Consider the following 23,657-nt stretch of genomic DNA (forward strand, 5'->3'; position numbering starts at 1 on the left):
TCTGTGGGGACACTTCCATGGCCGCCAGCCGTCCCTGCCCACCTGGGTCCCACCAAGGCCTGCCAACCGGGGGATAGGCCCTCACCTGACTGAGCACAGGGCTGGCCCTGGGAGGCTCTGTGCTGAGAGGCTCTCTGGCCATGCAGAGGCAGCAGAGGGGAAGCAGGTGGTGAGTCTGTAGGCCACTGAGCCACAAGTTGGCTCTGTTTTCAGCCAGGCACTGCCCAAAGTCATGGTCTCCTTGCCAAGTGGGAAGCAGGTCAACTGGTGCTGGGGAGGCAGGGCTGCTGGGAGGCAGGCACTGGCTGGAGCACAGCTGTGCTGGTGCCTGGCATAGGTCTGACCTCTCTCCCCGCTGGCAGAGGTGGCGGATCAGCTGTGACCTACCCCGCTCAGCACAGGCCTCGGGTCTACCAACCATTCTGCTCTTCTTTAACCAAGGACTTTTCCTAAACTCCCATCTGTGCAAAGACAAAAGACAGTTGCCCCGTTGATGCCCTAGAGATAGGGGGAGGTGGCCTCTGGGGGAGGCGACAGGCCTGAATGTGTGTGAGCCCCAGACCTGCATGTCGAAGCCCTGACCCTTGATGTGAAGAGGTGGGACCTTCGAAGGCCCTTAGGTTCAGACAAGGTCTGGAGGTGGAGCCCAAGGAGAGGAAGGAGCCAGGCCTCTGCATGGCCACTATGGGAAGGCATGGGTAGGACCCTGGAAGAGCACAGCGAGCTGGCGCCCTGACCTGGAGGCGTAAGCATCCTTGTCTAAGGTGCACCATCTGGGGTACAAAGATAGCTGAGAAGAGAACGGGCCTGGCCTTGGTGGGCCTATGCTCTGGGTGGGTGCCTTGGGGAGGGGCTTGCTGCCCCTCTCTGGATGCTGATAACTGATCACTTTGAAAGATGCCTGCAAGCCTGTGGACAATGCTGCCATCTGAGCCTCCTTCCAAGGTCAAGTATCCTGGGCCCTGGACCTCCAAGGATGGGGGTCAAGATCTGTGCCCCTTCCATATTAAACTTAATAGCATGTAAATTCCAGCTCCCACAGTCTGGGGCTGGGCTCAGTGGTAGAGCTGCCTAGCATGTGCAAGGCCCTGGGTTCAATCCTCAGCACCACATAAAAATAAATAAATAAAATAAAGGTATTGTGTCCAACTACAACTAAAACATAAAAAAAAAAAAAAAAAAATCCAGCTCCCCAGTCATGTTAGCTGCCCGTCAGGTACTCAGGAGCCAAGTGTGGCCAGTGGCCGTCAGTGGAGGGTGGGCATGGAGCACCCCAGGTTCTGCTGACAGCTTTGCTGTCTTGAAACTTGCAGAGTGGGTACCCTAGAGTGAGCCACAGAGGGAGGTGCCTGAGCAGGGGTGCAGGGGTACAGCAGTGGAGTAGGAGAAGCTTCTTGGAGGGGCCACCCTTGCTTGGAGACTCCTGGCTCCCTGGAGCGGACCAGCCCTCACCTGAACCTCACCCAGAGCTGCAGAGCCTCCCTTGCCTTCCATGCATGGCCCTAGGCCTGCTCCCAGCTAATCAGAGATTTCCAGCTGAGGCTGGAAATTGTCATTGTCCAGGCCAGTGAGGCTCCAGATGCTCTTGGAGGGCTGGGTCAACCCAGACTCCTGGGCTCCACCTGGTTTCTGATGGGCAGCTCTGGAGGAGCCAGAGACTGCCCTTCTACTGAGGTCCACAGTGATGCTGACACAAACAGGGATCCCACTCTGAGAACCACTGCTATGGTCTAAAGAGTAACATTCCTGGACTTTTTTAATGCCACAGAGAGAGACATAGTGCTGCGTGGCCAGGGGCTCTTCCAGTCCTGGGTCATGGCTGTGACAGCCAGATCTCTCTGGACTGCCCTGCTCCACTCTCAGCCTTTACATTTAGAAAATGTGACTAGTTAAAAACCAGGTCATCTGCCTCATCCATGGCTAGGTTTCAAAGACAAATTGGATTGTGTGTGTGTGTGTGTGTGTGTGTGTGTGTGTGTGTGTGTACGCAGGAGACGCAGGACACGCAGGACACTGACGCCATGGACCTGAGCTCAGCCAGCAGATGCCCCCATTGTGAGCAAACCATACCATGAACAGACAAGACACGCCTATGTCTTTCTACAATGTCAGATTCATTGAGTAACAATAAATTCACAGGCTACACACTTGCAGTTGTTGTGATTCACTGAATGCCGGTGGGTCACGTGCCAGAGGTCAGACACCCACAAGTCCTTTCCTTCCATTTCACTCTTCATTTCTAATATCTGAAACACTCAAGGCACACACCACACTTCATAAAATTTACATATAAGAAACAGAAAGACTAAGAAAGGGTAAGGCAGCTTCAGGGTCAGAGGGCGCTGGGCCAGCAGCACAGGGAGAGGGATATGGACACAGAGCAGAAGGGTCAAGGCGGAAGTCAGATAAGGGTCAAGGAACTCTTTGCACAGAGTTGCCCAGGCAATGGACCCTGGTGGATGCCAGTTTGTTTCAGAGCATGAGTTTGAAGTGTCAGATAGAGGTGTACCCTTGGAGGGGCCAGGATAAAAATGCTGCTAAAGTCCAAGAACAGAACTGGAGATTCACTGCTGTGGCGATTCTCCTGGGCAAGGCTAGTGAGGAGTGACCAGGTGACAGGGTACAGTGCCACCGTGTCCACCCTCAGAGGGCTCCTCCTTTTATGGGCCTTGCATTAAGCAGGTTCTGTCTGGTGAGTTTGATAAGCTCCCATGTCTGGTGTTCCTGATGAGATTTGGGATGGCCACGTGTCCAAGTGTTCCTGATTTAGTTTGATAGGTTGGCATATGTAAATTATCTGTTAATTTAGGCCTTATGGTGGTGCCAGGCAGATGATGGTTGTTCAAACAAAGTGTAGAGTCCTTCTATCTTGGCACCTCGACTCGAAATGACTCAGGGCAAATTCCTGTTGCACAAAACGGAGTCACTCAGGAAAAGGCACAACCTGAGTGCTACTGTTCTGCACACGATGGAGTCACCCAGGACAGGTGCAGCCTGAGAACTGCTGTTCTACATACCATGGAGTCACTCAGGGCAGGCACAGCCTGAGAACTTCTGTTCTACTACACACCATGGAGTCACCAGGGCAAGTACAGCCTGAGAACTGCTATTCCATGCACCATGGATCACCAGGGCAGGTGCAGCTTGAGAACTGCTGTTCTGTACAACATGGAATCACTCAGGGCAGGCGCAGTCTGAGAGCTGCTGTTCTACACACCATGGAGTCATCCAGGGCAGGCGCCTCTAGAGAGCTGCTTTTCTACACACCATGGAGTCACTCAGGACAGGCACAGCCTGAGGACTGCTGTTCCACACACCAAGGAGTCACCTAGAGCAGGCACAGCCTGAGAACTGCTGTTCCACACACCAAGGAGTCACCAGGGCAGGCACAGCCTGAGAACTGCCATTTCACACACCATGGAGTCACCCAGGGCAGGCACAGCCTGGGGACTGCTGTTCCACACACCATGGAGTCACTCAGGGCAGGCACAGCCTGAGGACTGCTGTTCTGCACACCATGGAGTCACAGGGGCAGGTACAGCCTGAGGACTGCTGGTCTACAACATGGAGTCACTCAGGGCAGGCACAGCCTGAGGACTGCTGTTCTACACACCATGGAGTCACTGGGGCAGGCGCAGCCTGAGGACTGCTGTTCTGCACACCATGGAGTCACCCAGGGAAGGTGCAGCTTGAGGACTGCTGTTCTACACACCATGGAGACACTCAGGGCAGGCACAGCCTGGGGACTGCTGTTCTATACATCATGGAGTCACCCAGGGCAAGCACAGCCTGAGAGCTGTTGTTCCACACACCATGGAGTCCCTCAGATGAGGGTACAGCTCACTTCCCACATATCCTATTTTGCAACAGCTGGTCTTGGGCTCAGAAGTCCCCTCTGTGGCTCTGCTGGCCACTCCCTTCACATCGGGCTCAAGGTCGGACACTGGAAACTACTGGAGAATGGTATAGGCCCAATTCACCTCTAGGGCCACGGGCCTCTCTCTGTTCCTCCCTCTGGTTTGCCCACAGGTTGAACGGTGACTGTGCAGGAACAAGGAGTGTGGAGGTTGACTTGGGGTACAGGATGGTCATAGCATCAACTGATGAGAGATAGACCTGCCACAGAAGAGCAGGCCTAGGCCAGGCCATGGGCTCATTTGTCCCCTTGTCCTGGGCTGCGTCCACCCAAGACAGGCCTGTTACCTTCCACAGCTAGTGAGAAGTCCTTTCCTCTGCCAGGCCGGGGTCAGAGGGAGGGTAGAGGCCCACCCACGCTCTCTAGGTGCTCCGGGAAAATCCATGTACTCTGGGCCAGGCTTCAGTCATGCTCCCTTTATAGAGGAGGACGGCCTGCACAGGGGACTCCAGCAGCCCTTGCACAAATGTGGCCCCTCCTTTTACAATATCGTGTCTCTTCCAGGCCCAGCTCTCTCAGGCCTTAAACGGGGTTTCCGATAAGGCCAAGGAGGCGAAGGAGTTTCTGGTCCAGCTCAAGAACATCCTGCAGCAGATCCAGGTGAGCATGCTCTGGTCATCCTGCAGCAGATCCAGGTGAGCATGCTCTGGTTCACTCAGCAAGGACAGGTCCCCACCTGCCAGGTAGGAAAAGGAGGGGCAAGCCTTGCCATGGGCACTCAGCCCCACACCAGAGGGCTGGTGTGTCCTTGCACATCCCTGCATGTTGCCTGCCACTGTCTGCTGACATGCACGTGACACTGACGTGGGATGGAGTTTATAGGAGGTGAGCAAGCAGAGGCCACGTGCTGGGGAGCTGGAGAGATGTGATCCAACTGGGCCATACAGGTTGTGGCAGTGGTGCCCTGTGCCCAAACAGTCCCATGTAATTGAGGCACCAAAACGTAAATCCAGGTGTTCACTGAGCACCTGCACTGTGCCCGACTGAGCCTGAGAAGCATCCTAAGCTCAGTCAGTCTTGCTTCAGGGATCCCTGTGTAGGGGAGGGAGTCCCCACAGGTAGGTGCACACAGAGCCGAGCTGTAACAGATCTGCACAGCTGGCGCAGAGGAGATTGAGGGCCCTTGAATTCCTAGCCCGTGAGAACTGGTGAGCCTTCTGCCACCATGATAGACACCTGAGACAGTCAGCTCACGAGGAGGAGAGGCTTGTTCAGGCTCGTGGTTTCAGCAGTTTTTGTCCGCACTGCTGGACTCCACTGCCTCTGGGCCTGTGGTAGCCCAGTAATCCTCCGTGGGAACGTGGGAACGAGTGGCAGAGGAGGCTGCTGGCCTCCTGGTGGCCGGGAAGCAGAGAGAGGAGGGGCTGAAGTCCCAAAGGTTCCTTCAGGGGCATGTCCCCAGCAGCCTAACCTCCGCCCACCAGGCCTCCCTGCAAAGGCTCCACCACTTGCCAATAGCACCACAGGTTGGGGACCAGGCCTTTGGGGGATGCTTACAGTCCAAACTAGAGCAAAACCCATGCCCTAATAAGCTAACCTCAGATGACATCCTCGGGGCATCTGAAGTATGATGTCCTAGTTTTTCACACACACAGGATGGATTAGTTTATCCAGACTCTATCACAGAGCACCAGAGACAGGGAAGCTTGAACAGGACAGATGCACTCTCTGTCAGAAAGGCTGGAAGTGACGGCCATGACAGGTGGATCCCTCTTGAAGCCTCTCCTCAGCTTGCAGATGCTCTCTTCTTCCTGAGTCCCTGGGTGACCTCTGTGTGTCTGTCCTGCTCTCCTTTTTTTGTAAGGACCCTGTCAGGTTGGATTGGGACCTGCCTTATAACTTCATTAGATCTCCATGGCCTCCTAAAGGCCCCATCCCCAGGCACAGGCACTTCCGAGGTCCTGGCCTAGGACTTCACCATGACACCGGGGGGACTGAAGCAGAGGTCTGGACCCACACTGACCGAGGTCTGAGGACCTTCCTTCAGGCTGACAGAGCCAGACCTAGAGCGAGGACATTGCTTCTTGTTTGCTTCACCTTTTTCTGATTATAAAAAGCCAAAGAATGTGTCATAGAAATTTTGGAAAGTAGGAAAAATAGCGCTGAGTCCCCGCCTGCAGGGGATGTGCACACACTAGCGGTGGCACAGTGTCTGAGGCGGCCTGGGCCTGGCTCTGGAGAGTGTTCCCCAGGCGCAGGAGCCTCTGGAGTGGTCTGTGAGGGTGACGACCCCCAGGCGTGAGGCATGCACAGGTCAGCCCTGGCGCACTGGGACCCTCTCCCGTGGGGCAACATAGGGGGCTCAAGGCTTCCCTCGTGGGCTTTCGGTCACCTTCCCTCAAGCTCTCTGTCTCCCCAGGAGAATGGGCTGGACTACGAGGCCTGCCTGGTGGCTCAGTGTGACGCTCTGGTGGAGGCTCTGACGCGGCAGAAGGCCAAGCTGCTCACCAAGGTGACAAAAGAGAGGGAGCACAAGTTGAAGGTAGGCAGCTGGGCTGACCCTGGGGTCCCTTTCATGCCCTCCTGCCCAGTGCTGGACCTTAGTTGAGGGGCCAGGGAAGGAAGGACATGGTGAGGAGGGGCTGAGCAGCTGGTGGGTGGCGCTCAGGGGACAGTCACCACCCATGCTCCCTGCAAAGCCAGGGCAGGGAGCAGCAGCCACCATCTCCCACCTCCCACCACCTCCCACCTCCTGTCCTCATCTGTAGAGTGGGAGCAACCCATCACAATGGCAAGGCTGGGCTCTGCCCCGGCTCCGGCTCCGGCTCTGTGCCTTTCTTCAGTTCTCTCTGATGTATACTGTCATCCCTGCCAGGGGACGGCCAGCGACCCCGCCCCCCACTGCACCCCTGGCAGGTACCTCTGCGCTCTGAACTGAGGAGGGCTGTCACGTCGGCCCTCCTGTGGTGTCAGGGGGCGTTTCCTAACCAAGCAGGAAGCATTACTTTCAAGGAGAGGAGGAGGGAGTATTGGCGGAAGCCCCGTGTCTGGTGATGCAGCCATCCTGGGGCCATCCCTGCCTGCTGGCCAGTGGAACAAGGCCGGGGTGGCCACAGACACAGGCGGAGCTCAGGCCAGGCCCTCTCTCCACACTGCTCCGTTCCAGAGTCTGTTGAGGGAAGTGGCCCCTCTAGTCCCCAGTAGGACGGAGCAGAGTGCAGGAGTGGGCTGGCCAGGGCCCCTCCCCACTGGTTTGCTGACTCTTGGGACCTGGCTGCTCTTCCTCTGGGAAGGCAGTTGCTGAGAGGAGTCCCTGCTGCAGATGGTTTGGGACCAGATCAACCACTGCACGCTGAAGCTGCGCCAGTCCACAGGGCTGATGGAGTACTGCCTGGAGGTGATGAAGGAGAACGACCCCTCTGGGTTCCTCCAGGTGAGTCGGCCACACCAGGACGGCCCTGGGTGTCATCCCGCTCACAAGTGCCAGCCCCAGGCCAGCCCAGGTGTTAGGCAAGGCCCGTCCACAACGCGGCACTGTGGGGAGTCCCTGTGCTCGGGCGTGCAGAGGTCCAGCTCGCCCTCAGCCAGGGCCCTCAGCAGCTCTGACCCTAGTTTTGCAGCCTCCATAGAAGGAGAGGTGAGTTAGCATGGTCTCCAGTGGCCAGATGCCAACCGTCAACATCCTCCCCATGCATGGGAAGGGCAGTCTGCCAGATCAGCCAGAGAGACTGTCCAGGGAGAAGCCAGGTAGAGTCCACACAGCTTCCCCTCAGGGTGCAGTCCTGCAGGCCTGGTCGATGACCAGCTAGTTCATCCCTCTTGGGGTCACTGCTATGGCCCTCAGGCTGGCTCTGTCATGCATGTCTCTTGGGAACACAGCAGTGATTCAGCCTCTGTCTGGGGAAAATGACGAATCCTCTTGGTAATTCCCAAAGAAGTGTGCATGGAGCCCTGGCTCTGCAGCAGGTGTGCAGACATCTGATGAGCAGAACTTCCCAGCCAGGGAAGAGCTGTGGGTGCGATTCAGCCGGAGTTTGCTACAAAAGCCACAGAATGATCAGAAGAGATGCACTGGGGGGAGTGGGCTTCTGTGCTCAGAGGACTGGGGCACACTTTCTTCACACCCTGGGACAGACGACTAGTGTTTCCCTTGGCAATGTACCAGAGCTGGCAAAGCAGATGTAATCAAGCGTGGTTTTGCATATTTTTTGAAAAGCATCTTTACTTCATGAAAAGGTTTGACCCAATTTCTCTAAATATCTAGTGCTTCTTTACTTTTGTCACCATCACACTGTTGAATCACAATTCGAACAAGACAGTGAGTCTTTACCCAGCCAGCACTGTGCAGTAGGGGTGGCTTCATCTCGCCCTGGCTCGAGGACATGTGCTCAGCACAGCCCCTTCCCATCCCTGAGCCCACAGAGACCAAGCCCCTGGCTCCCGTCCTTCACCCTTCGCTGTTTTCTACAAACCCAACACTCGACCTTGTGCTCCCCTTCAAGATCTCCGATGCTCTGATCAAGCGCGTGCAGTTGTCCCAGGAGCAGTGGGTCAAAGGTGCCCTGGAGCCGAAAGTGTCTGCGGAGTTTGACCTGACCCTGGACAGCGAGCCACTGCTGCAGGCCATCCACCAGCTGGACTTCATTCAAATGAAATGTAGGGGTGAGCCACGGTTGGCCCTCGTTCAGCCAGTGCTTCTTCCCAAAGAGGCATCTGGTCTGAGGGGCAGCTTGGTGCTGGGAGCCCATGATGCTCTCTGCCACAGGCAGAGTGGCAGGGCAGGGTCACCAGGTGGTGGGCCTGACTGTGGAGCTGGGTGGGGTGGGTCCTCTGTCTGAGCCTGAGCTTCCTCTTGTGTTCACTCACAATGACCCATGGAGTGTCCACCATGTGCCAGGCTGTGGCAGGTGTCCTGTGTGCAGTGGTGAACAACTCCCTCCAAAGACTGGGCTGCTCTTCTAGAGAAGGAAGGGGACAGTGCGCAGACAATGAGAGATGTGAGGCCTGGCAGTGGCAGCTGGTGCCAGCGCGAGGCAGAGTGGGCAGCGGTCAGGGGGGCTGTTTCTCAAGGGGAGGAGAAGGGAGGGACAGTCTAGTGAGAGCTGAGAGTGGGCGCTGGGGCTTCGCAGGCAGAGGTTAGTTTCCTGTGTCTCCAGAAGAGCAGGAAGGTCAAGGCAAGAATAGAAAGAGGGGCTGGGGCTGGGGCTGGGGCTCAGCAGTAGAGCACTCGCCTCACATAGGTGAGGCACTGGGTTCCATCCTCAGCACCATATAAAAATAAATAAAGGTATTGTGTCCATCTACAACTAAAAAATAAATTTAAAAAAGAGCAGAGGGAGCAGGAGAAGATGGCAGGAACCAAGGGGGTGCACGGTTAAGGTGGGGTAAAGTCTATACAACTTGGCAGGCGCAAAGGCAGCAAGGGACAGCCAGAAGGAGTCCTGCCCTGCAGGTGTGCCGGGAGAGGAAGCGAGGGCACCTGCAGGATCTGAGAACCCAGGCAGGCCTGACCTTCAGAGTGTGGAGAAGCGGGACTCTTGATACCCCAGGCTCGCTCCCACAGTTTGCACATCCATGAGGTCGGGAAATGCCACCCTCCCAAGCCACCTGCCCTGGGTGTGAATGAGATGCAGTGCCAAGGAGCAGAAGGGCCGGGCAGAATGGGGAAGCTGCAGCTACCCCAAAATGGGCACACCACGGGAGGAGGCTTGGCCGTATCCTCATGCTGCTCCTGCAACAGGGAGTCATGGGGAGTAGAGACTGCGCTGAGGGCATGGGGAGGGACCCATGGGTGGGGGTCAGGCTGTGCATGGCCACTGAAAGCACACCTAAAATCAGGGGATTTCAACCAGCTGGACCTTCAGCCAACATCTGGAAAATAGTGACCCCATTCTTGGAGTCAAATTGAAATATCAATCTTGTCTATTTTCCTTTTTGAAAATGTCAGAGTGGATTCTATCAATTTCTAAAATCTCTTGAGCCCAAAGAGAGCTAGAACCTACGACGTTGTCCCCTCTTAGTTCAATAGAGCTCAGGGCACACCCAGTTTGCGTTCCTAATTCCAGGGAGTGGCATCCATCATCCAAGGTTGCTCCTCTGTCCCGGGCCCTGTCCAGGGTTGGAAAGCTTCTGGGTGATGGTTGCAGGCATCTCTGCACCTGTGTTAGTCAGTGCTCCATCACAGCACAATGCCTGAGGTGACTGGCCTGGAGCAAAGGTCCACTTGGCTCACAGCCTGGGAGGTTTTAGTCCCAAGTCAGATGGTCCCGTGATATGTGTCGAGGGGTCCTAGCATGGTGAAGCTAGGACATGAGAGCAAAAGCTTTCATGTCATGGCCAGGAAGCAAAGGAGAGACAGAGGAAGGGGCTGGGTCCCCTCCAAGGTGGCATCAGTTCCCAGTGAAGGGAGGACCTCCCCTGGCCCCACTCCCAAGGGCTCCCCTATCTTCCAGCAGCACAACACTGGGGACCAAGCCTTGAACATGAGCCTTGGGGGACACTGAAGGTAAACCGTAGTGTCCCTCTTCCCCACCCTGGTGTAAGGCTGACTCTTGCCTAGTTCTGCACCCTGCCAAAAGGGCTCGCATAGGCCCATGCTAGGTGGACTCTGCTGAGCTACCTCAAGTGCTCCTCACAGGCCTGAACATTACTGCCACGGCTCTTGGTGGAGGGTGACAGGCTTGGGGGTAGGCCATGACCCCAGTTCTGAGATCAAGATATGCTGTGGGGTGAAGAATGACACAGGACCTGCACTTCCCTGTCCCCAGCCCTCTTTGGCCTGGGGGTAACCCAGGTGTTTCCTGGGGTGGGCTGGGGCATGAGGACAGGGGTGCTACGCTAACCCAGTGGCCCCGTCACAGTGCCACCCGTCCCCCTGCTGCAACTGGAGAAGTGCTGCACTCGGAACAACAGTGTCACCCTGGCCTGGAGGACACCGCCCTTCACCCACAGCCCTGTGGACGGCTACATCCTGGAGCTGGACGACGGGGACGGGGGGCAGTTCCGGGTGAGGCCTGCTGCTGGGCGTGGGGGGCATCCTAATGTGAGGCTGTGAGTGGGCAACTGAGGCCACCCTGAGGAGGGGCCACAGGATGGAGAGCTGGCAGCTGGGATTGGAGACTGGGCTTCCCTGCTGCAGGCTGTCTCTGGCCCCCGCCGGCAGCAGCGTCTATCATAGAGGACACAGGGATGACTGGCACAGGCACGAGGGAGGGACAGAGCCCAGGGATGGCACCACCTGCAGGCTCCTCCCTCTTGTCTCCCCCGCTGGGGTGCAGGCCTTACCAGCCTCATGTGCTACCCAGGACCCAGCAGGGCAGGCTTCCTCTTGCCTCATCTCATCCATGTCATTGCCATTCAGGGGATAGGCTTGTCTTGGGGGGTCACATTCTAGAGGAGGAAGCTCTTGCTAGGCCTCAAATACCTGGCAAGGAGCTGGGTGTGTAGAAACACATCAAAAATGGCTGTTGGGTTGGGGTGACATACTGCACTCATGGCCCCCAGGTGGACTGACTTGGGGACTATAAGGGCTCTTAGTGAGCCTGAGTGCAACTTCTTCCCAGAAACCCTAGGACACCCCTGACCCCACCAGGTCAGAACCCTGCAGGACTGTCCCTGGAGCTTCCACTTGGCCAGGCCCAGGTGCACATGCATGCAGGGAGCACGGCCCTGGACTTTCTCCATCACCTCCTGCCCACTAGATCAGCAGCCACTGGATTTCTTGCAGTTCTTCCCCAGGGAACCACCCCCACTGAGCAGTTTACCAAAGGTCAGGGCTCCCTTAGTTTCTCTTAAAGGGATTTAGGTACCTGTCATTTCATTTTTGGGGGGGTGGTGGAAATACAACCATGCAGTTCCTTGAGAATTGCTGAGTGTGGGTGGGCATGGGCTAGGGGGGCGTGAGTCAGAGATGGTGGTCTGTTGGTGCACACCTTGGTCCCTCTGTGGTGCTCCCCCATCAGACAGCAGGTATGGGAACAGAGAAAAGGCTGTGGACATGAAGAGGAGGCCCCACAGAGCGCAAAGGTGATCCCTCTTCTTTGAGTCATGGCCACCGAGAAAGCCAGACCCAAGGGTTTAGGCCAGGAGGAGCGGCCCTGCAGCTGGTGGGTGGCTTTGAACGGAGACAGACCTGCATTTGAAAGGTGGCCCTTCAATGGACTAGCTGCAATCCAGGGACAGCTCCCAACCTTCCCCAGGTCTCCTTGTGTGCAGAGTAAAAAACAAAATAACAATGTTTCCATGTTGTGTGACACTTACAAGACCTTAGCAATGCCTGGCACAGAGGTAACTGTCAAGAGCTTGGATGACAAGTAAACAGGGACCCCCCACACAGGAAAGCAGGGAAGGAGCCTGGACACAGTGAGCAGTACAGAGTTACAGGAGAACCTGAGGCCGTGCGACCAGGGACAATAGGACCAGCATAACTTGGAAGTGAATGGGAAAGAAAGTACACCCTAGGAAAGATACTTGGGTCTGTCTGACTCAGAGGGTCTCATCCTCTTGGAAAACAGCATCTCCCAGGGGCCCAGGAGCAGAAGGTGCCAATCTCTGGGGTAGGAGGGGATGTGGGAGCCAGAGTCCCTTAGAGCTTCAGAGTCTTTTGACAGGGTCACCTTGGCAGAGACAGGACGTCCTTGGGCAGTGTCCTAGGTAGCTGAAGACCTGCAGACCCGCCTCCCTGGGACCCCCACATGCCTTGCAGCCTGCAGGCACAGTGACCAGGAGGAAGATGTTTCCTCCCAGTTTGGACAAGTTCTGGGACCAGGCCACAAGAAGTTGTAATTTCCCTTATTCAAGAACTTCTTTTTGGGGCTGGGCATGGTGGCCACATCTGCAATCCCAGCAACTCAGGAGGCTGAGGAAAGAGGATCGCAAGTTCGAGGCCAGCCTGGGCAACTTAGCAAGACCCTGTCTCAAAATAAAAAATAAAAGGGCTGGGGTGCAGCTCAGTGGTAGAGTGCCCCTGGGTTCAATCCTATTGCTGCACAAATAAACAAAATGACTAACTTCTATTGGGGCTAAAGCACTTTTAGTGGCCCCACGTGCCTGAGAACCATCTGCTGAGGGCTTTTCCGAATGCCTGAGGGCCTAAAGAGTGGTCCTCCTTACTCAGGAAGTGTACGTGGGCAAGGAGACCCTGTGCACCATTGACGGGCTGCACTTCAACAGCACCTACAACGCCAGAGTCAAGGCCTTCAGCACTGCTGGCCTCGGGCCCTACAGTAAAACCGTTGTCCTGCAGACATCCGATGGTGAGCACTACCTCTGGGGAGGGGCCATCCTTTCCTGCTGTGTGTGCCTCCTCAAGACCTGGGGCTTGGGGGCAGGAGGGTGCCACCCGTGGGCTGCAGAGGATGGAGCCTTGTGACCTGGGCCCCATAAGCTGGGTATTCTGTGGACTTCCCCTTTCACTCCTAGCATCTCTGAAGTATATGGGAGGTACTGGGAACCAGGACTCCCTGAGGTGCCCCAGGTTGGGACTAGAAGCCTGATTGTCTGTTTCTTGGCGAGGCTGAGGGACAGGCACCTGGAGAACACAGGGCAGGAAGTGTGTGTGTGTTTCCCATGCAGAGACCGCCGGATGTGGCTGGGGATTGGTGAGTCTGTCTCTGAGCACATTAGAGGCTGCCAGTAAATTCCATCGCCTGACCCTTCTTCTCTTGCCTTCTTCCTTTCCAGTGGCCTGGTTCACATTTGACCCCAATTCTGGGCACCGGGACATCATTTTATCCAATGACAACCAGACAGCCACCTGCAGCAGCTACGATGACCGGGTAGTGCTGGGCACAGCCGCCTTCTCCAAGGGTGCGCACTATTGGGAGCTGCACGTGGACCGCTATGACAACCACCCAGACCCTGCCTTTGGTGTGGCCAGGGCCAGTGTGGCCAAAGACATGATGCTGGGCAAGGACGACAGGGCCTGGGCCATGTATGTGGACAACCACCGCAGCTGGTTCATGCACTGCAACTCTCACACCAACAGGTGCGTGACCCGCCGCCCTCCCTGGACATGCACGTGGGTCTTCAGGTCCTGGTGGTCTGATAAGGACCAGGGAGAAGTGACTACTTCCTGCAACCCCAATGAGAGCAGGTGACAGTGATGGGAGCCACACCTGCCCAGCAGGCAGCCGTGGGGTGGCTTTCTTTCTGGTTTCACTCCACTGCAAAGTCATCCAGTCAAGCCTGTGTTCCATGGGGCTTTGCAGAGGAGGCACACATCACTGCCATTCCTGGCGGGACCCTATTACTGCCCCAAGGGATGAGGAGCTTCAGGGAGCTGACTCACTGGGCCCAGCTCCAGCGTGCTCTGGGCCCACCAGCTCCTGCAAACAGCCCCTGGGCACCTTCTTCACCTGGGAGGACCCAACTGAAGTCAGGGAAGCCAGGTCTGGTCTGGACAGGAACTGGTCTGAGGGTGCTCAGAACCGCCTGCTGCCCACCACCTTTTCACTGGTAGTGCCCTTGGCTCCAAACCTTGGGAAGCTCTGTCCCTCTGTGTGCTGCCCCCACTCCCTCCACCCCTGGCCCACAGTGGGGCCAGGTCCAAACTCACCAGCCCTATTGCTTCTTGCTTAAGCCAAACAAGCACCCAGAGACAGTTGCCTATGGGAGTGACAACCTCCTTTAACCCTATGAAGTAGTTAGCATTGCCATTTCACAGACACTGGCCCAGCCACAGGGACTGAACCGAGGATCCCAGCCCCTTCTCAGGGTGGTATGGGCACACCCCTGCCAGGGGCGGACAGCCTTCTTGGTCTTTCGCTACCTTTGCCAGCCCTTGGGTGCCTCGGCAGTGGGATCTCTAAGAAACGGGGGCCAGAAGAGAGCACAGGGGAATCACCTCTTTACACCCCACCCCCACACCGTGGGTTTGGAGCAGGTGCAGGTGAGCGCCTTCCCAGAGGAGGCCTGCTGCCCTCACCACGGCACTGGGGAGTCGGTAAGAGCACCCACAGCCCAGTTGTAGTTCCCTCCTCCTGGGTATGGGATAGGGCCCCGCCCCTGAGCCCAGCCCTCCAGGAAACCTGGCTCTGGAGGAACACCCTCCTGATTAGCCAGGTCCTCCCGGACCTTCTCATTGCTCAGGTCGCTGTCCAGCTGCCTGTAGCTAAAGGGAGGGATAGCCTCAGCCCAGAGGGACAGGGCGAGGTTGGCCAGGACCTTAGGAGCATTCCTCACTTAAAATCCCTCCCCACCCAGAGGGCACTCGATGCTTCTCTCCAGCCCAAAATGCAATTCATCAACTCTGTCAAGCACAGAGCTGCTGACATAGTCCCTGGCTGTCCCTGCCACTGCAGGATGAGGACCAAAGTGCTTGATTCACTACTCATTGCCTGCCCCTGCCACATGCTGCTCTTCTAGAGTCCCTAGGGTGGTTCTGGGGAAGACAGCTGGAGGGTGGGGTCTTTCTGCAGGCTGGGCATCTGCACGTCCATCAGGGCCAGCAGCCTCACTGGGCTAGGAAGAAAGGGGGACCAAGTGAATTCTTTTCCTTGGCAGTACCCACCCCACATCCAGTTTCAGATGGAACCCACCTGGCGAAACCTTGGTTCCCTGGGGCACAGGTCTCAGATCTTTTGGAAAGAAGGGGTTGAGCAGTCTTTGCCCCAGGGTAGACTCTGTTGTGTGGCCAGTTCATGGGGTACAAGCACTGCCAGAGGAGGCTCCCAACCAGCATGAACACTCCCCGCCCCTAGGTATTGAGTTTGAGGTGGGGCTGTCCTGTTGTCCCTGGCCGCATGGCCTTGGGTTCTCCTGTAACTGTGCTGCTCAGTGTGTCCAGGCTCTTCCCTACTTTCCTGTGTGGGGGCTTCCTGTTCACTTGTCATTCCAAGCTCTTGACAGCACCTTGGGGCAGCCAGGCAATAAGTCTTCCTGGGACTTCTCTCCTCAGGACGGAAGGCGGAGTGTGCAAGGGGGCCACAGTGGGCGTGCTGCTGGACCTGAATAAGCACACCCTGACCTTCTTCATCAATGGGCAGCAGCAGGGGCCCACGGCCTTCAGCCACGTGGACGGAGTCTTCATGCCAGCCCTCAGCCTCAACCGCAACGTACAGGTACCTCACGCCTCTCCAGGCCCTGACTAGCTGGGCGGCTGGCTCCCTGCTGCTCATCCACCAGCCACTGCCACACACTTGAGCCAAGTAGACTAGAGCCTCCTGGAAGCTGTCCTCTGCCAGGATGCACTGTGAGGTGTTCACTTGGAATGAGCAGGGCTCCATGGTGGCAGTGTGTGGAGGAGCTGGGCTCAAGGCCTGGGCAGGTGCCAATGGTGTTGAGGCCTGGGACAGAGGTGCCACGAAAAACAGAGGATGGGCAAGGGGGAGAGAACTGTGACGCGAGGACTGGCTGCCATCCTTAGCCTCTAGCAGAGTCCTCTGGCTGGGCGGGGCAGATCTGCCTTGAGCCTGCTAAGCCTGCACAGGGTTGAGGCCATTGCAGTTTAAGAAGGGCCTTGAGGTGGGCTGCGAGGTGGGCTGCTAGTCTACGAAGGTGGGGGACAGGACAGCCCCAGGAGACAGGGAAGGAAAGAGGGCAGCAGGAAGATGGCGGGCACGAGTGCCCAGCCGTGAGAACCAGTTGCCTGCTCAGCAGCATGACCATTGCTAACAATGCTGGGAGCGTGGTCAGCCAGCCGCAGGGCTCCTACTGCGAGGAAAGAGGCCCAAGCCAACCAGAACCTTAACCAGCATGTCAAGTGGCCCAATGAGTAAAGCCCACAGGCAGAGCCACCCTGGGCTTTGCCCATGATGCCCTCCAGCAAGCAGAGAGCATCCTGTGACTCTGTGCAGGGGCAGCACCCTGCATCCATGGCAGCCTCTCAGCAACCCCTTCTTTTCCAGGTCACCTTGCACACGGGACTGGAAGTACCAACCAACCTGGGGCGGCCAAAGCTGTCAGGCAACTAGCCTGGCAACTCCGGCTGTCCAGCAACTGTGCTGAGACACCTGCAGACCAAGTGCCACTCTGTCCCCACTAAGCTCACATAGCTCAGCAGGCACAACAAGCAAGCCCTGGGCACAGCCAGCTGGGAACGAAAAAGTCTGGAGCCAGCTTCTTCAGGGGATGGGATTGGTCTGCAGGCCACATGGTGGCTGCCACTGTCAGTGGTCAACAGGGCAGGGATTCACCTTTAACCACTCAGCGTTAGAGATTCTCCAACCAGGACTTTCCAAGAAGGGAGGCCTTCAGGGTTCATGCGTATGTTTCCTGCCATCTGTTTGCAACATTTGTCTGGTTTTGAATGGAAAGAGGAAGGCTGGCTTTGAGACTGGTGTCCTGAGAGGAGCCAGGGAGCCACTGCGCCAGCCCAGGCCTGAGCACTGGCTCCCTCTGCCTCCACTCCTGCCTGAGTCCTGAACTGGCAGGTGCGCACGTCTTCTGGGAGAAGTTGCTCTCCAGCATTTGGTCCTAGAATTTTGCAGACCTGATTTGGGACTGACTGACAGGGAACTGATCCTTAACGCTTGATTTCTGCCTCTCACTGAACTGCTGCGGACTCTGGAAAGAACCCCCGGCCTCTCCTGAGCAACTGGCTGTGCTCTGTCTCACTTCACACATGCCGCACACACACGCATGGCACGCACACGCATGATGCGCACACACAGACGTGAGCAGTGCTCTGAGGTTTCATTCACTCAGTTCTTGGCTCTGCAATTCTAATGACCGACCTGTCTTCACCCTGTGGTGGCTCTTTTTGGAACTGGCTTCCCAAGAAGTTACTGGAAATGTGTCTAAGGGACTCTTCTGAGCTGGCCACTTGGACTGGAAAGCACAGCAGCTGGAGGCCTGGCAAGGCCACCTGGTCATCTACCCTTTGCTTCGAGACCCGCCCCACTGCCATTGTTGAAGTGTAATGGAAACAGAAGTGGCCTGATGGCAGGCAGAGGTGGCTCTGCTGTGACAGGGGCCTCCAAGAAGTCCAGGTCAGAGGGCTTAGTCTGCACCTTGTCCCCTCCCATGTGAGTCATGAGCCAGGGTGTGCTCCAGGGCCCTGTACCCACAATACTTCTTCCCTGTCTCCTGCCCTTGCCAGCCCCACCTAGTGGTCACCTGGCTCTCTCCTTTTTAAAGAATCTATTTTGTCAAGCGTTTTATTTTGACATGAAGATTGACTTGTCCACTTGCTGGATCAGATTTTCTTGGGGCCCATACACCGGCACCAACTGTGCTTTCTCATCTGCCTTTGTGTTCAGACCCTGCGCCTGCCTCCTGAGTACCCACTGCCGGGCTATGCGGATCCAACAGTCCTACCTCAAAGCTCTTGCTCATGGGCCGCAGGGCCGCCTGGCTTGCCGTCCTGCCATGTGGCTGCGGAGGCCAGCTGCGTGGTGCCCTCAAGAGCTGCTTGGTGCTGTTCCAGCCTCCACGTGGCCTGCAGCCACCCTTTGTGGAAGCCTAGGTCTGGCCTCCTCACCCTCTTCCTGGAGTGCTTTCTGGCTCTGCTTCTGGGCCAGAGCCCCATCCAGAGCCTCGAGGCAATGCACAAGACCTGAGCTCTGTGTCCAAGGCTGCTCAGCTGCCTCCTCAGTCTCCATTTTCCTTCAGCATTGGCTGGTAGCCCCAGTGTGGAGCTTGGGGCAGGTGTCTAAGACTAAAGAATGCAGAGAAGTGCAGCCTTCCTGGGCTTAACAACTCAGGGGGGCCTGCAGCCAGGCCAGAGGAGATGCAGAAATGCAGAATGGCATGCCCATACCTGCAGGTGGCCTACTCCTCTCCTGCCCGGGGATCAAACCCAGGGTGCGGAGCATGCGAGGCCAGTGTTCTACCACTGAGCTATACCCCAGCCCTCCAGGTAGTATCTTTAAGAAGACATTTTCTGAAATCACTGAAGCAGCCAGGACTTCTGCCCCCAATGATGGGAGGGGCTGGGGTGTCTCCCTTTCTTACTTGCCAGGAGCAATACAGCTGGTGCCAGGCAGCCCCACAGCCACTCCCCTGCTTTCAGGGACTAGAATGGACTCAGAAGAAAAGGGAGGCTGCCCACACTGTTTTTGAGGGATCAGAACAGTGAAGAAGGAACTTATCAACTCATCAAGGTGGGAAGGCCTGGCATTTGGGAAGAAAAGACAGTTGGTGGGATTCTCATCTGCCATTGAATTTCCTACCATCTTGCAATGCGGTGACATTCCTGTATGTAAATGGCATCAAGACAAGGCTGGGCTGGGCAGACCAACCCATGGAGCAGCCTACGACGTGGAATGAGGCAGTCTGTATGCCTTTCCTCTCACAGGTGTCCATCAGCACCTCACCTCACAGAGCATCCTGGCTCCTGCTTCGAGGCAACGGAAGGCCATATTCTACTCCACCTTTCTCCCGTCCCAGCCTTCTTTCCTGCCCATGTAACCGTATGTTCAGCTGCATCTCCAGCCCTGTATGTACTTTGTAGTTGCAATAATACCCTTAGGTGCCCTATGACCCCCCACCCAGTTGGGGAGGGTCATACTTCCAAGAATAAGCCTGGGAAACACTGTGGAGCTCCCCCAGAGAAGAGCAGGCCATCCCTCTCTCCCCCTCATGGTGCCCCTGTCCTATCAGGACACTCAGACCAGGATCAGAGGGCAGGACCTGTTGTGCTTCCTATGGGGACATGTGAGACAAAGCCTTAATTCTAATCGAAAGTAAAGGCTTGACCTCCTACACAGGAGGCTTCAGTGAAGATGGTGGGCGGCTCGCCCATGGGCTGCAGTCCCAGAGCCACCTGCAGCAAGAGGTTGGGAGGGTAGTGAATACCTCTGGGGTCTCAGCTAGAGGCTGCCAAACACCATCACCATCACCAGGCTGTGGGGTGATGCCAGGGTGTCTCACCCTGGACGTTTTGGGGCAAGGTTGCACCCCTGGGGTCTCCTACTAGGTGCCAGCAGCAACCTCCAGGTAGCTGACAACCACAGCTACCTAGAGATGCTGCCAAGTGTCCCCTGGGGGCCGCCTGCACCTGAGGACTACTAGGTTATGCTATTGGATATTCAGAGTAGTACCCACTTCCATGTCAAACAGAATGCCTACACCACAAAGCTGCTGACCTGGATTCTCCTTTGGTCTTCAGTGGGAGCGGTGGGGAGTGGAGTGCCACAGACAGCAGCCAACCTAGCAGGTCTCTGTTTTGCTCACTTTAGATGCTCACCAGCCCCAACTTCAAGTCTAGAAGGAAAAGCTCTTTCTTTTTCCTTGGTCACATGTTACCAGAAGCAACAGGGACTTCTTAATGGGTCAGTGGCTTTAAAAAAATATCTAATAGATGTTATCAGGAGACGAATATTGGAGTCTGTGCGGATCCTGGGAAATCTCAGGATTTTCCTTTTGCATTGAGCCTGCAGCTGTTGTCACTGATGGTCTTCCTCAGCAGGTCCTCCTGGAAGCTTAGGTTGATGGGCTGCAGAGAGACTGGTGAGCTTGGGGCAGGATGCGTGGGTCAGACACAACTGCAGCCCTCAGAGCTCATTTCTCTTGACCAGACTTTTGATATTGGTTTATAGCATGGGTGGGGGCAAATCTCTTATCTTTCGTGCCTCAGAATCCCCACCTGAAAATGGGACTGGTCATGCTACCCTACCTCCTCTGCTGTGCTGAGGATAATGGAGGAGCACCTTTTAAAGGACGTGCAGTCTTACCTCTGCAGCCTGGGATAATGGCCCACATTCGACGGACCAAACCTGGGTGGTGATTTTCCAGCATGCTCCGACTTCAGTGTCTTCCACCCATGCCTCCTTGTGACAGGGTTGAGTACTGGTCACATAGCTACCTGGCCTGGAGAGGGTAAGAGGCATGCAGGACAGGTTTTCTGTGACCAGACTGTTAGTGGTTCTCTGCTCAAGGCCGTGAGCAGTCTCCAGGTTAGTGCTGCAGGCAGGCAGAGGCCCCCTTAGGCCAGGAAGGCCACAGCCTGACTTCCTGCCTCCTCAGTGGCGAGGTCTATGAGCAGGGCCAATCCACTGCCTCTCCTCTGTCTCCAGTGCTCTGCATAGAATGGCTTTGCGGCCACGGGACAGTGTGACCAGGGCCATGGCTGCGTGGGCTGGAAGAGCTGACTGGACACAGGTTGCTTTCAGACCCCTGCAGATGGCTAGAACTGCATTGGCCTGAGCTATATGATTAAGTGGGGGACAGGGAGGTCCCCAACTTTGCAATGAATGATATTGACTCCAGGTAAGTCTCATCTGAATGCGACACTCTTCTCTCAAGGGCACAGCTCACGGAGGGCATAGCTGCTAACCTAGTCCTGGGGAGGCCCAGGAGCTTGTGGCAGCAAGACAGGCCCTGAGGAGAGGCCAGAAACAGACTTCAGGGTGGAAAAGGGGCCGCTGGCGGCTGTGGAAGGGGACGCGGAGCCAGTACAGGCCAGCCTTTCAGCACCCTGTCCGTGGGCTGGAGTCCCGAGCCCTGTTTGCTCAGCATTGAGAGGAGGGGCAGGCGAAGAGGACACGCAATGCATGATGTAGAGGTGCTGCCTTCGCACCAAGCTGTCTGTTGAGCATGAGAGGTGTTTGTTTGACTTTGGCAAAGGAATTTAACAAGAAGCAAAAAGCTGTGTGTCCTTGTTTTGGCTGTCGACAGAACTTCCATTCCCTGCCTGTCCTTGCCCTACTCCCTGCTCCCCAACTCCACGTCACTTCCTGTCCCCACTCTCTGCTCCCCCACTCCACATTACTTTCTATCCCCAGTGGTTGGAGTCTGGTGGCAGCTCTTAGTCTGTGGCTGTTCACATTCCACTGAAAACAGGGAGGGTGGGCATGGCAAGGAAAGTGATTTTTTCTAGTTTTTGTATTGGTATCCACAAGCGTTTGTATTTTTTGAATTGCAAACACTGTGTTTTCTGGTCTTTGGGGGTTGGTTGGACTTTCTGTATTACCTTTTGAAAAACTTGAGTTTTACCACAGTCTTAAGCAGATTTGAAATAAATTCTTTTGACACTGCCAACTAAAAGACAGATGTGGTCTGTAACCACTGCTGAGGCAGCTGCTGCCTTCCCGGCGCAGGGCAGAGCAGGTCAGGGGATTCTGGTTTGCGGGCCAGGCACCCTTGTCGCCTGTGACTTGCAGGTTGCCCAGAAGATCATGGAATTCATTTTTTGCCAAAGATAACAAGGCTGGAGCTATGAACAGTCCAGGAAAGGAGGCAGTTCATACTGAGACAGACAGACAGCCCACCAAGGTCTCGGCCAACTCTCCTCTGGAGTTCTGGGCTGCAGTGATAAGACTGGGCTTTGTACCACCCACCATCATTCACTGACTGTGGTCACCTGGGAAGGGGCTGGGACAATCCCTATAGTCACTCACAGCTGAAGGGCCGTCTGCCCTCAGCTCCTGGCAGTCAAGGGACTAGTCCTCTCCTCTGGACACATGCTGCTCCTGGCTGACTGTTCTTCTCCATGTGTCCTGAGATGCTGGGCCAAGATGGCCTGGCAATGTGTGACTCCCAGTGTCCCAGCCACCCACTGGCCTGTCTGCCCCAGGGTCCTGCTCATTGCTAGTACAGCTCCCTGCACAGGTGGGAGCAGCACACAGATAGTCCTCCACACCCAGGGGGCTCCCCACACAGGAGGCCTGTTCAGACCTAAGCTGAGCTCTGTCTCTTCCAGAGCTGCTCATGACTCTTCTGCATATGTCCATGTCACCCACACACTAGCCATGAGCCCTGGAGGTCAGGGACACTCTGTTCACCACACCTAGCATGACTCTGACTTGCAACTGGTGGTCAGGAAGGTCATGCTCTTGCTGGAGGATAGTAAGTGTGGGGTGCAGGAGGGGGAAAAGTCAGCTGTCAAGGAGTCCCTGGCAGAACGAGAGTGCAGAGCAGCACTGGGGCCTCCGGGCTTGGGTGCAGAGTGGGCAGTGTGAGCACCATGTGGGTAACCAGGGCGAGTGGGAAGTGCCGGACACCACGGGGGTAGCCAGGGTAAGTGGGCAGTGCCGGACACCACGGGGGTAGCCGGGGTGAGGCGTCTGCACCCCCTCTCAGGATGGTTCCAGGGTAATGAGCAAAGGCCTCTTCACATCATCACCAGGTCATAGGTCGAGTTTCCACACTCCAGTGGTGCCTCTCTACTTTCCAGCCACTCTGTCAGCAAGCAGAAGGCTCTGCAGCCCCTTCCTGGCAGGCTCAGCTTGTCCTGAGCCCCCCCGTCCAGGCTCTCTGTCTCCCTTGGGCGGGCCAGCCACCCTGCCACATATGTCCTGTAGATCCGAGTGCACTGAACGTGTAGCGCTAGGAAGCACCCCACCAAGGGAAGGGGCAGCATGCAGACACAGCAAAAGCACACTTGCCCTGGGAAGACCTCAGTCATGACTTCATGGTCACTTCTCTCTGCTGCCGACCTTGCTGGGGCCTCTTCAACAGGAAATAACGAGCACCAGCTGAAATCTGGACCCAGGTTGCTTTGGCAGTATTTATCATTTCTGCCCCTACACCTCCAAGTGCTTCTAGAATGCCCACTGGCCCCAAAACTGCACCTCAAATACCTGTGCAATAAGTTAAAAGCAGAAACCACAGTGAGTGTGGTGATTTATACTTGGAATGGCAGGCTTTTCCAAAACAGACTAGGTGGGGACTCCAGTTGGCCTGGCTGAGGAAGAGCCTATCTGCTGTCAGGACTCATGGGCAGGGGCCCCTCTTCCCTAGTAGCCCATTTCTAGCTCCTGAGATTCTTCCTAGTGCCACCTGTCAGGTTCTGCAGGCTCCACTCATCCGAGTTACCACATGCTATCCTCCACAGTCCACTGAAAGCCACACAACAGCCAGCCAAGGACACCCCAAGGGTTGTTGATCAAAACTTGATTACTTGCTAGGCTGGGATCTGAAT

General features: G+C 56.2%; 1 protein-coding gene across 1 annotated transcript in view; it reads left to right on the forward strand.

Moving 5' to 3' along the window:
- Trim67 (tripartite motif containing 67) overlaps positions 1 to 21,826 on the forward strand; it is a 39,846-nt gene extending 18,020 nt beyond the window's left edge. The window contains 9 exon segments of the mRNA XM_015504323.2: positions 4,421 to 4,516; positions 6,276 to 6,398; positions 7,179 to 7,289; positions 8,359 to 8,518; positions 10,717 to 10,862; positions 12,972 to 13,110; positions 13,538 to 13,841; positions 15,753 to 15,915; positions 16,702 to 21,826. Coding sequence (XP_015359809.1) covers positions 4,421 to 4,516; positions 6,276 to 6,398; positions 7,179 to 7,289; positions 8,359 to 8,518; positions 10,717 to 10,862; positions 12,972 to 13,110; positions 13,538 to 13,841; positions 15,753 to 15,915; positions 16,702 to 16,767 — 1,308 coding nt within the window. The 3' untranslated portion in view covers positions 16,768 to 21,826.
- The last annotated feature ends 1,831 nt before the right edge of the window (positions 21,827 to 23,657 follow it).

Source organism: Marmota marmota, unplaced genomic scaffold (genome assembly GCF_001458135.2).
Source record: "Marmota marmota marmota unplaced genomic scaffold, marMar, whole genome shotgun sequence".
NCBI classification, from domain to species: Eukaryota; Metazoa; Chordata; class Mammalia; order Rodentia; family Sciuridae; genus Marmota; species Marmota marmota.